At 49.8% G+C, this 11,990-nt stretch overlaps 1 protein-coding gene across 18 annotated transcripts in view; it reads left to right on the plus strand.

Moving 5' to 3' along the window:
- R3hdm2 (R3H domain containing 2) overlaps positions 1–11,886 on the plus strand; it is a 125,161-nt gene extending 113,275 nt beyond the window's left edge. For 16 of the 18 annotated variants that reach the window (XM_052753577.1, XM_052753589.1, XM_052753587.1 and 13 more), the window contains 7 exons: positions 116–270; positions 1,393–1,493; positions 6,155–6,324; positions 7,663–7,810; positions 9,637–9,734; positions 10,073–10,157; positions 10,899–11,886. In XM_052753577.1, the coding sequence (XP_052609537.1) occupies positions 116–270; positions 1,393–1,493; positions 6,155–6,324; positions 7,663–7,810; positions 9,637–9,734; positions 10,073–10,157; positions 10,899–11,239 (1,098 nt within the window). In that variant the 3' untranslated portion in view covers positions 11,240–11,886. Of the gene's footprint in view, positions 1–115; positions 271–1,392; positions 1,494–6,154; positions 6,325–7,662; positions 7,811–9,636; positions 9,735–10,000; positions 10,158–10,898 lie in introns of those variants that run through there. The other 2 variants (XM_052753585.1, XM_052753595.1) reach the window with 2 other exon arrangements.
- The last annotated feature ends 104 nt before the right edge of the window (positions 11,887–11,990 follow it).

Raw genomic sequence — 11,990 nt, forward strand, 5'->3', positions numbered from 1 at the left:
GGGGGAGTACTGGAAGAGACCCCTCAAAGTGGGAAGGGAGTCGTGCTGGCCTAGTGGTGGGCAGCCTGTGGGTGAGCTTGGTAAGCTGACCCTAGTCATGCTCTTCTTCACACAGGTCCCAGTGGGCAGTGACTCACAAAATGTGGTCCAGCCACCTTTCCAACAGCCCATGCTGGTCCCTGCCAGCCAGTCTGTGCAAGGCGGCCTCCCAGCCGGGGGTGTGCCCGTATACTACAGCATGATCCCACCAGCTCAGCAGAACGGTACAAGGTGAGGACTGCTGGAGAGCTGGGGCACATCTATCTCCCAGTGACTTCAGGAACTGCCACCGCACTGTCCTTTCGTCTCCTCTGGTCTAAGAAAGCCAAGATTAAAGACCCCGTCGGTGTCCTGGCACAGCGGCACACGTGCCGTCCAGCACTCGGGAGGCTAATGCCTTAGGGTCACAACTTGAACGCCGCCAGCCTAGACTATTTGTTGAAAAGCAGTCTCAAAAGTGTGTGCGGGAGGGTCATTCTCCTTTTCTCCTCATTGATTGGATCTTTATGTAGAGCTCAGCAGCAACAACTGCTTGCTTCCGAGACACAGATTAAAATGCCCCAGTTTTTGTTATTCAGTCAGAACTATGAGATGGGGACTGATCATTATTAAAAGAGCCAAGTTTACAGTATAGTTACACAATTTTTCTGCCCATAGAGAGAGGACAGATGTGTCACGGCAGTAGAAGGGATATCTTAGAAATAATCCGGTCTGCCACCCTTGTTCATTTTGTTCCTGTGTTTCTGTTTTGTTTGTTTCTCCAGACAAGGTCTCACTGTGCAGCCCTGGCTGTCCTGGAGCTGTAGCCCAGGCTGGCCTCGAACTCACAGAGATCCGCCTGGCTCTGCCTCCCGAGTGCTGGGAGTAAAGGCGTGCGCCACCACCGCCCGGCTTGTCTGTCTTTTTGCGTGTCTATCTCCATGTTGTTTTGAATTTTGCAGCGTCTTTTCTCCTGTTTGTCTTTGAGTGTTTCCCACTGTGTGTGCCTCCTCAGTCGCTGACCCTTAGCTTCTCCCTAGCACTGTAGGTCTGACCCTTCTTTCCTTATAAGACCTCTATGTCTGTGCTCACATGTATGTGTTCGGTGTTCCAGCCTGTTGAGAGAGCATGTGCTGCCAGCATCCCATATTTAGCACTGATTAGCAGCTTCCTAATTGAAAGATGATCAAGTACAAATATATATAATTAAGTTTGAACTGATGAGTGATTTTAGAAATTGCATAGCAAATTGGTCTGGGAATGACTTGTAGCTGCCTCTGCTTCCCACAGGGAGGCCTAGGAAGCAGCAGCTGTTTGCCGGGAGCCATGTTCCTCCCTCTGTCCCTTCACCACTCCTTTCTTCTTACCTCCCAGCCCTTCTGTGGGGTTTCTACAGCCTCCTGGCTCTGAGCAGTACCAGATGCCTCAGTCTCCCTCTCCCTGCAGCCCACCACAGATCCCACAGCAGTACTCAGGTAAGAGAGTGAAGACTTGGAGGAGGCGTGGGCACTGGTGGGGCCGTACACTGCTGAGGGGCTTCCAGTGTAAAGCAATGGAGTGTCGTCTTGAAGACCTGGGTCTTGACTTGAGTGTGGAGTGAATGCCTTAATCCTCACACCCAGAAAGGTCTGGGCTACACCTCCGGGTCCACTGTTGTTCTCTTGTGCGAGGGAGGGCGTGTGTGCGCGTTCTCTCCAGTGCACTCGCTGCCATCAGCCCCTTCCCTCTGTGTCCTGCCCTCACTCACCCTCTCGACAGCTTTTCTTTCTTTTTGTTGTTGTTGTTGTTTTTTGAGACAGGGTTTCTCTGTGTAGCTTTGCGCCTGTCCTGGATCTCGCTCTGTAGACCAGGCTGGCCTCGAACTCACAGAGATCCTCCTGGCTCTGCCTCCCGAGTGCTGGGATTAAAGGCGTGCGTCACCACCGCCCAGCCTCTCTCCACTTTGTATCCAGGAACTAAATGGGCTTTATGCTAACCAGCTGCAGGCCTCCCTTCCGCCTCCAGCAGACACACCAGGGTAACCGCCCGCCCTCGTTCACTTCCCTGTCAGCTCAACCTGACGCCTCCGTTCAGTACAGCTCAAGAAACTTCAGGGCTTTGGGGAAGAAGGAATCTGTTTTCTTTCTTCTGCTTTTTTTTTTTTTTTTTCTCCTGTTTTCGAGACAGGATTTCAGAATTGTAATTCACCCTCACGCCATCCCCATTCCACTTTGCTTCAGGATGTCTGTGCGCCCTCTTCTGGTGAGAGGGAACCATTTGTCTGGTTTTCCCACTTAGTACTTTCACCTGAGGTTTTTTGCACTCTCGCTCTAGATGCTTTGTGGCAATTACAGAGTTAAGGTTGCTCATAAGACATGATGTATTTCACCTTTAAGGCGAAATGACTTCTGGTTTCATCCAGACCAAACATGGATCTCTTGAAAGCTAAAGTTTTAAATTCATCCAGCCTTTTATTACATGTGTGGGCTCTCCAGCGCTTCTTACTGTCTACCAAGGGCACTTGGCCTTGAAATTCTCAGTGGACTATGGAAATTGCAGAAACCAGCTCCAAAGATTATGTGTACTGTGTTGGTGCTCGGTACCACGGGGAATTTTCTCCCGTTTTTAAAATCAGTGTGTGCGTGTGCATAAGGATATGCTTGTATGTGTATTGTTGGCATCCTTTGTAGTATATCTCTTTGGTCTCTGGTATCTGTTGTTCAAATATAAAGGATCTTTGGATCCAAAACAAAGATATAGAAAATAATTTTGTGTTATTCACTTGACTGAGTGCCAAGCCAACTAAAACATCGTGTTCTGGAGCCCAGCAGCATCAGAGGTCTAGGCTCAGCGTGGAGAAGGGAGGAAGGAAGGAACCCTCTCCATCATCGGTTTTCCTTGTTCCTTTCTTCCCTAGACTGATCCTAAACTTCTGACAGTCCTTGTACTCTTCCCAGTTGCTTGGACCCTCTGTCCTACCCATGCTGAGATATGATGTTCACTTAACAATTAATATTTAAAATTGTTAATTCCTGCCCATAGAAATTAAGGAAATTGTTAAAAAGAAACAAGTGTTTCTTCTGCTTTCTTTTCCAGTTACTATTAACCGAGCTGGAATAGCCCACAAAAGCCTCTCTCACCTTCAGAGGACAGTCACCCCGCCCTCCTCTCATGGAGCAACATGGTCACTTTTCCAAAAATAAAGGCAGGGATTAGGATTGGTTGTTCCTGGAACAACTGCTGAGGTTTATTAATACCTTTTGTAGTTGCCCAGTCCACCTCCAGGCCTGGACGTTAATTCTGCCACTATAGTGCTGGATAGAACTGTAACTCCAAGGGAACACTTTGTCTCCCATGACAATGATGGCTTTCGGGTCCCCTGGGGTTTATACAGGGATTCCTGCCTGGGAAGGATGCACACAGACATGAAATGCGGTGATACTTAGAAACAGGCTCCCGGCTCCCAGTGACACAGCAACACGGACAGTGTGAGTGCACACGGAAATAGCCAACCTCTCACACACTTAGGGGCTCATTTCCAAGGGTTTTCAAAGATGAGAATGTTCTCTTCCACTTCAGAAGAATCTTCCTCTCTCTTGCCAGAAAAGGGGTTGGGGTGGGGAGCCAAGACCCTGATTCTGTCCTGTGATTTTGGCTTCATTTCTTTTTCATAGATTTGGTCCCTGGTGGTAAGGAAGAAGCCCTATCAGTTTTCAGTTTTCTCTCTCAGTGATCTAAAAAAAAAAAAAAAAAAAATCTAAACAAAAAGCGAAAACCAATTCTGCCAGACATAAATGTCATCTGCTTGTATTTATGTGGTTTGCTCTGCCCAATCGACCTTTCTGCCCAGGTTTAATGATGCCACTTAAAAAGCCATTCACACGTCCCCTCTCCTTTCTTAGCTCTCCAGCTGAAATTGATTTCCGTATTCAGCCAGCCCCCTTTTCCCTCTTCAGCCGCTCTCAGCCCAGGCTGCTTCCCCACCCTGGCAGTAAGGAGGTGCCATCACTGGCAGGACAGTTCAGCAGTTAACAGATGCCACCTGCTTTTGGCTCCAGGAAGAGACGCATAAAAATGAGCTCATCAGTCGAGTAGTGCACTGTGTCCTCGGTTGAGTGAAGGAACAGTGCTCCAGGCCAGCGGGGGAGGACTGAGCGTGGAGAGTTCAGAACAGAGCTGCAGCAGCTCAGAATCCTGCCTTTACTTTACTGTTGTTGCTGGGTCAGAGAAAACAACAGAAGGACTCGGTTCTTTTCCCTCCTTGCCTGGAGCCCCTGATAGCTCCTCCTCATGTCTGGAGGTTGGTGTTAGGAGTGCTTCCTCTGTCCGGTTTATGCTCTCACCTAATATACTGACATATGCCCCCCCTTCCTAGCCCAGGGCATTAGGCTCTGATTATGAGCTGCCTTTTAAAAAAGCTATAGATGTGATTATCTTTGTGTTGGCCCCGTAGGGCACAGTGAGGAGTTTGAATAAGGTCAGTTGCAGTGTTGTTGGTAGAGGTGTTGGGGTGTATAGGGCTGAAAGGGTGGGAAACAAGGTGCCCAGAGCAATTGCAGTAAGGGGAGAGTTGTTATGAGTGCTGTGTGGGTTCACATGGCCCTATGCGAGCCCCACTGATGAATACCGTGTCCCCTTTGGCGCAGGGGATAGGAAGAATCCAGCCTTTTGCACTGAGTACTTGTGCTCTCTGACTTAATAAGCCCTAGAGGTGGGGTACACAGTGGCCAGAGAATCTGCTCACATAGCTTCTGTGTCCCCTGAGCCGCTCACTGTCTGAGATCTCCTGTCTTATCTTTGACTTTCCTATGACCAGTACTACCTGAGCAAGCACTCCCCTCCCAGCATGGCTGGTACCCAGAGGCCATAGCATTTCCCATCATAGCGGCAATGGCAGCCCTGAAGTACCAGACCATGAAAAGAGCAGCATTGCAGCTTCTGAGCTGGTAATCCCAGTAATCCCATTTCTCCACCACCATGCACGCCAGCTCAGCCCCAGCAAGAATACAGCTTGGAAGGTCAAAAGAAAACTGTCATGCTCTATAATCCCCTGTGTAGAGCCAGAGCCCTACCAGTTCCTCGCAGTGGGGACTGTCCATCATACTGCTTCTCCCTGACTCTACCTTTTTACCACGAGGAAGATTGGACCTTGCCCTCCTCTACTTTGTCAGTCGAGGAGACTGCTGATGGCTACCAGTACCAAAACCTCACGGTCATATCCAGTTGGCCCTGGAATCTGCGGGTATAGCCTTCAGAAGGCTCTGACCGCCATCGTCCTTCTGGCTCCCTTTTCAGAACTCCTGTTTCCGTCTTCCCACCCCTGGACCCTTTGTCACCCCGTCAGCCACCCTGTCAGCCAATGCAAGTACAGGGCGAGCTCCAGAAGCACAGGTCCTATCCCAGCGTCTCTGGGGTCGAGTCCAAGGATCCTCCCAGGGTGCACCTCAGACTCTGCTCTCAGCTCTTTGCTTCATGTCTGAGTTGTTAATAGACTGTCCTTTCTCGGAGCAGTGTCCAACGTAAGGACTGGCACATAGCAAATGTTCAGTAACGGCTTGTTGAATAAGCTGCTTATCTCTTAGGGTATTTTCCTACCGTGCCCTTGTATCTTAGCCCTTCATGTCTCCAAACTGTGCCCTCTACCTGAACCATTCCCTCACTTCGCCAGCTGGTGACCGAAAGGTACTTTGTAAGTTGGCTTAGTGAAGTTGCGAGCATTCATCTCCAAAACAATTAGACTTTGCTGGTTTACTCACAGTCCTTACCAGAAAAACTTGCACATATCTGCAGCCCTGGCCCATGCCCTAGACTAGGGCTAGTACTATGACCAGACATTTCAGCAATCTGACCTGGGTATTTGGTAATACTCAGTTTTGACAGGATGGAGTAATTTTTCTGCCAATCATAATAAACTGCCTTACCAGGTGAAGGGCAGGAGAATATTGGCATCTGGTCTCATCTCTTGCACTCATACTTCCGTTGGTTGGGGAGCAAGCATCCAAGGCCAGATCACAGCCACCTGAGATCCCTGGCAGGACACAGTTAAAATGCCCTGAAACCAGTGGGTGGATTTGCTTGCTGGCTTTTCCATTTCAAAGGTAACTGTACTTCCAAAATAGTTTGAATTCCCAACAACTGCTTTCTTCATGCCACTCAGGAGTGTCACCTTCTGGACCAGGTGTGGTGGTCATGCAACTAAATGTCCCTAATGGACCCCAGGCCCCCCAGAATCCATCCATGGTCCAGTGGAGTCACTGCAAATACTACAATGTGGACCAGCGAGGTCAGAAGCCTGGAGACCTGTACAATCCTGACGGTAACCCCCAGGTAAGTCCTTTAACACTTGTCTTCGTAAGGAAGGTCCAGATTTCTCCTCAGGAAGAAATGTCGTTGACTGCACAGCCTCTTTATACAGTTTCTCTGAAAAACATGAGAATAACAAAGTGTATCCTCTTTCCAGGAACCAAATTATCTAAGAGAGGAGATAGAACACATCAGACCATGCTTAGAGCATATTTAAAATGGAGGCGCCAAGGATGAGTGTTGCTCAGTCGTAGACCATGGGTCTAGTGCATACAACATTCTGGGCTAGGGTAGATGGCATGTAAAGGACAGTAGCACTGGGCAGGCGGATCTCTGTGAGTTGGAGGCCAGCCTGGGCTACAGGGTGAATTCCAGGACAGCCAGGGCTACACAGAGAAACCCTGTCTCGAAAGAAGAAAAAAAAAAAAAAAAGAATACCCAAAATTGACCTCTAACCTCCATAAACATGCACATACACATGTGTGTGCACTGTGCAAACATGCACATACGACATGTCAGGGACCCCTGCCAGCCTCACAGCCTGCAGGAAACAATCCAAGCAAGGTAAAGCATGCAGCTCAAGTCAGAACCACCTTTTCCAGCGCTGGGTCAGAACCTGCAGAGTCTGACCTCAGGGTTTATTTTTCTTAAACATTTAAACACAGTAAAATTTATGGGAAAGGTTTCTGCATGACAGTTATCACAACAGAGCTTAGGCATGGCTTCAGAGAAACTCCCTGGCACAAGAGCAAAGCAGCTGTGACCTTTCCAGGAAGAACAAGTTCTATTGGTGATAAACAGTGCTTAGGGCAAGGACCTAAAGGAAGGATTGGTAATGCACATAAGGACAGATTCCGTTGATGCACAGGGGACCTCTGTGGTAAGGGTGGGCTCCAGTCACTGAGAGACAAGACTCAGGATAAGGGTCTGTAGAGCAGCCCAAGACCCGGGGGGTCAGCATCCCCTCCAGCCTCCACTGCCCGCCTTCAGGGGAAGGGTGCCCACGCGTTCAACAGGTTTGCTTCCCCAACCCTTTGTTGAAGATGCGCCTCCCACACAGACAAGACAAGGAAACAGTTTATCAAAGGTGGGTACTAAATACAAACTAGGCTGGCAGGTAGGTGAGTGGTTCGATGCTTGCCTCGCCTGGATGAAGCCCTGGGATTGGTCTCTGATGCTGAAAGGAGTCTAGTATATAGTAACAGAAACGAGGGAGCGAGAGGGTAGTTAGGAGCAGCAGTCGGATTCAGGCAGTTCTTACAAGACTCCTTGTTTCTTGAGAGTGGTGAATTGGAAGCCATGGGACACATCAAGGGGTGTGTGTGTGTGTATAAGTGTGATACGTGCTCTTCTCTTTCACAGGCCAATGCACAAATGGGCAGCAGCCCCGTCACATCTCCTACCCAGTCTCCAGCACCCTCTCCTGTCACCAGCCTCAGCAACGTCTGCACTGGACTCGGTCCCCTGCCCGTCCTCACGCCATTCCCCCGGCCTGGGGGTCCTGCACAGGGTAGGGAGTTAGGTCAAAGTGGGCTGCTGTGGACCTCAGCATTCACATTCCATGACAGGGTGGGAGATTAGAAGATAGCAGCGGGTAGGGAGATAGTCGAGCTGACGCTGCAGCTGACGCCTGCTGAGGCAGAGGACATCCCCCCCCTTAGGTAACTCACTCCAGCCTCCTGCACACACTTGCTGTTTACTACCACCTACTTATGGTAAAAGAGAGGAAAGAAGTTCATTCAGCCTTCCACGGAACAACAGAACTCAGTCGGGCATCAGCACTGGACCAGAAGCTGGGAATGGGAGGCTGTGTCAGAACAGTATGAGCTTTGTCTGCTTAAGGGTTTTTTAGCTGGGTGTGCCTCGGGAGGCAGAGGCAGGAGGATCTCTGTGAGTTAAAGGCCAGCATGGTCTACAGAGTGAGTTCCAGGACAGCCAGGGCTATGCAGAGAAACCCTGTCTCAGAAAAAAGAAAAGATTTTAAAAATTTTATTATTCATGTGTGTGTGCCTATGTGAGTTTATGTGTACCTTGAACTGGAGTTACAGACAGTTGTGAGATACGATGTGGGTGCTGGGAACCAACCCAGGTCCTCTGCCGGAGCAGTAAGTACTCTTCACTGGTGAGCCTTCTCTCCAGCTCCAAGAAGAGTATGGTTTTTGAAGAGACAACCCTGAATTCAGTTGAAATAGCCTGGGCTACCAGTTCCAGGACAGACCAGCTTTGTGATGTTGAAAAAGTTACTCACACTTAGAAGTAGACCTTAATTTTCTCATTTATAAAATGGGGTAAGCATGTATAAGATGGGAATAGTCTCGTTGCTTTTTGCTTTCTCTGTCACAAGTAATCTAAAAATAAGATTAAGATGTTTAGCCAGACATGGTGGCGCACGCCTTTAATCCCAGCACTCGGGAGGCAGAGGCAGGCGGATCTCTGTGAGTTCGAGGCCATCCTGGGCTACAGAGTGAGTTCCAGGAATGGCGCAAAGCTACACAGAGAAACCACATCTCGAAAAACGAAAAAAAAAAAAAAAAAAAAAGATGTTTAAAACCTTTAAAATGCTCCAAAATAAATCACTGTGAGTTGTAAGCTGCGCAGCACTTAGTATGCTCCAGGCATTGCTCCAGGTGCTTTCCATACCTTGTTCAGTTAGCCGGTCAACAGCACCAAAGAGGGAGTTCCCCAGCATTGCATTTCCAGGTACAGAGCCAGTGGCTTTGACTGGCATCAGGCTCCAAGTGTGTGCCCTTGTCCACCACTCTACATTGCCTCCCTCATGAGTCAGAATTTGAGGGCTTGGGAATGAAGACACCCACGGAGGAGATGAGAGACACTTGCAAATCTCGAGGTTCTTCTTCCGTCATTTCCTTTTTTTTAGACTAACTCTCACTATGCCAGGCTGGCCTCAGTTTCCCAAGTGCTAGAATTACAGGCATGTACCATTACATTTAACTCTTTCCTGGCATTTACATAGGGTCTACGGTGGACAGAACTCAAGGTCCTGCTAAGAGTTTAGGAAGAGACATAGCTCTTTGTTTTGTTTTTGTTTTTCTGAGGCAGGGTCTCACTTTGTAGCTATGACTATTCTGGAACTCTCAATGTAGACCAGGCTGACCGTGAACACATAGAGAGCTATCTGCCTCTGCCGAGTGCTGGGATTAAAAGTGTGTGCTACCACATAGGAGTACAACTCTTAAATTAGTTACATAGATACTGCCATCATAGAAAAGGTAGGAGTAGTATGTATTGGTGCTATTTTTCTCCAAAGCCCCTTGAAGTCTCATTCTGTGACATACTGTGAAACTCAGGCTCCTAAGACACCTGTTCTTACCCCAGGTGATGGACGCTACTCCCTATTGGGTCAGCCGTTACAATACAACCTGTCCATCTGCCCTCCCTTGCTCCACGGCCAGTCAACTTACACGGTGCACCAGGTGAGCATCTACACCATCAGTCTCAGGGCCGTCAGACTCCCCTTCTCATCTGGGCCCTGTCTGTGAGCCATCTGCTTCAACCAGGTGGGTGGACACAGGAGAAGACACGGAATGGACAAAGCAAAGAGTCTTCCCCCACTCCTGTCTGTGCTCACGGCTCCCACCTCAGTGCCAAGAGGGAGAGGTGTTAGGTCTCAGTTACCATTCCCTGGGAAGTCTCACTGCCTGGTGAGGTAGGGTCCTCAGGGTGGGGTGCTACTCCTCAGTTTCTAGGGCAGACCTTGGGACACAAGGCAGTAAAGGTTCACTTGGGATGAGAGTTCTGTTGGATGTTGAAGGGACAGAGTGGACTGAAGCATGGAAACCGGGGCAAGAGACAAGCACTCAAATCTGCCTCCACTGACCTGGGCACAGCAGATGTTGGTGAGTAGCCGGACCCCCAGGGAGAAAGGCCCTTCATTGCCATCCCAGTAGAGTGGGAAAGCTGGTGTGGAGTGGGGAAACGGACAAGCAGAAGGGGGAGAGGTGAAATATCCTTGTCCCTGGGCAAGCCCTCCAGGGTCCTGAGCTAGACCATCCTCGACATTGGGTACAGTGTGGTGATGGCAGTGGTGATGGCCCCCTCTAAGCGGTCTCCTAACCTGACAGCTCCTTCTGTCATCCCAGACCTGAGTGGGGGCTGGGAGAGCATGGGAGAGCAGCTTTCTCCCTCAGGCCTTCCATGCCAGGCATACAAGGTCTTTGGAATTGCACATTCTGCAACTGTTGCCTAAACAAGGAAAGAAAGGGACAGGAAGTCTCTGGCCCAGCCTCTGGGTGGGAAGGTTGAGCCACTGAGTGTATTAGAGATGACTGAGAACGCTGCATTCACAGCCCTGACACCTGTGAAGGGGTGGCCGGCCTTGTAGGTGCCCAGAGGGGAAATTACTAAGGACTACTTCTCAGTCTTTCTCCCTTCTGTGTCTGGGTTAGAGAGGACGGTTCTTCGTCTTCCTGGCTGCCCCAGCCCCCACATAGTCTCCACGGGGATAAGCTAGGTTGATGGGGCGCGGGGGCTGACTGGGGAAGGTAAGGCTTTGGAGGGCTTTGTGTGTACAGGCTCGCTCAGAGACTGCCAGGCCACTGTGAGCCTTGCTCAGGGTCTCACCTCTCGTCCCCTTTCAGTGCTGGGAAGGGTGCTGGAGGTGACAGACCTCCCCGAAGGAATCACCCGTACAGAGGCGGACAAACTCTTCACCCAGCTCGCCATGTCTGGTGCCAAGATCCAGTGGCTTAAGGACGCTCAGGGGCTGCCTGGTGCAGGTGGCGGGGACAGCAGTGGGACTGGAGAGAATGGCCGCCACTCGGACCTCGCTGCCTTGTACACCATAGTGGCTGTATTCCCCAGCCCCTTGGCCGCCCAGAATGCCTCCCTTCGCCTCAACAACTCTGTGAGTCGCTTCAAACTTCGAGTGGCCAAAAAGAACTACGACCTGAGGATCCTGGAGCGAGCGAGCTCCCAATGAATGGAGGAGGGAGGGACGGACGGACGGGCACAGGAGGAGTGGGGGCAGTGGAGGCACCCGAGGCAGATGACTGGGCCAGAGCCTGCCACCTCACGACTGAAGAGAGAAGCAGACAGATTCCCACACTGGCATGGGACTCCTTGCCAGGGGTCCCACTTTTCCCTGTTGGTCCCCTTCTGTCTTCCTCTCCTTCCCATCCTCTTCTACCTTTTTTTTAATCTCCTCTCCCACCATGGAATTAATTTCTTTCATATTTTTTGGTCAAGTAGGATTGAGAGGGTCCCACACACCCCTCTTCTCCCATTTCCTCACCATCCCAGTCTCCCTTCCTCTCTGGTCTTCATGAATATATTTATATGGACAGAATTAAGAAAAGTACATTGATTTCCCCACTCTCTCTCTCCCCCCATCTTGTCTCCTCAAACCCCACAGAGTTAAAACTTGGGACCCCCCTCCTTCCCCAGAACACTGTATATTGTTTGTTTGAGGTTTGTGCCACAGTAACAGACACAGTATTCAATTGCACATACAGATGTTTGCTGGGTGTATTCACTGTACATTTTATTTAATCTGGTTTTTTGTTTGTTCGGGGAGTTAATGGGGGGAGGTTGGTTTTGTTTATAAATATAAAAAAAGCAAAAACCTGTCACTGGACATCAATCACTGTTCTCTGTTGACGACGGGTGTGGGTTGGGTTTGAGGCTCTGAGTAGGTCCAGTTCCACAACTGCTGGAAGGGTCTTTTGTAGGTT

This window comes from Peromyscus californicus, unplaced genomic scaffold, assembly GCF_007827085.1.
Source record: "Peromyscus californicus insignis strain IS unplaced genomic scaffold, ASM782708v3 Scaffold_24__1_contigs__length_46423439, whole genome shotgun sequence".
Lineage (NCBI taxonomy): Eukaryota > Metazoa > Chordata > Mammalia > Rodentia > Cricetidae > Peromyscus > Peromyscus californicus.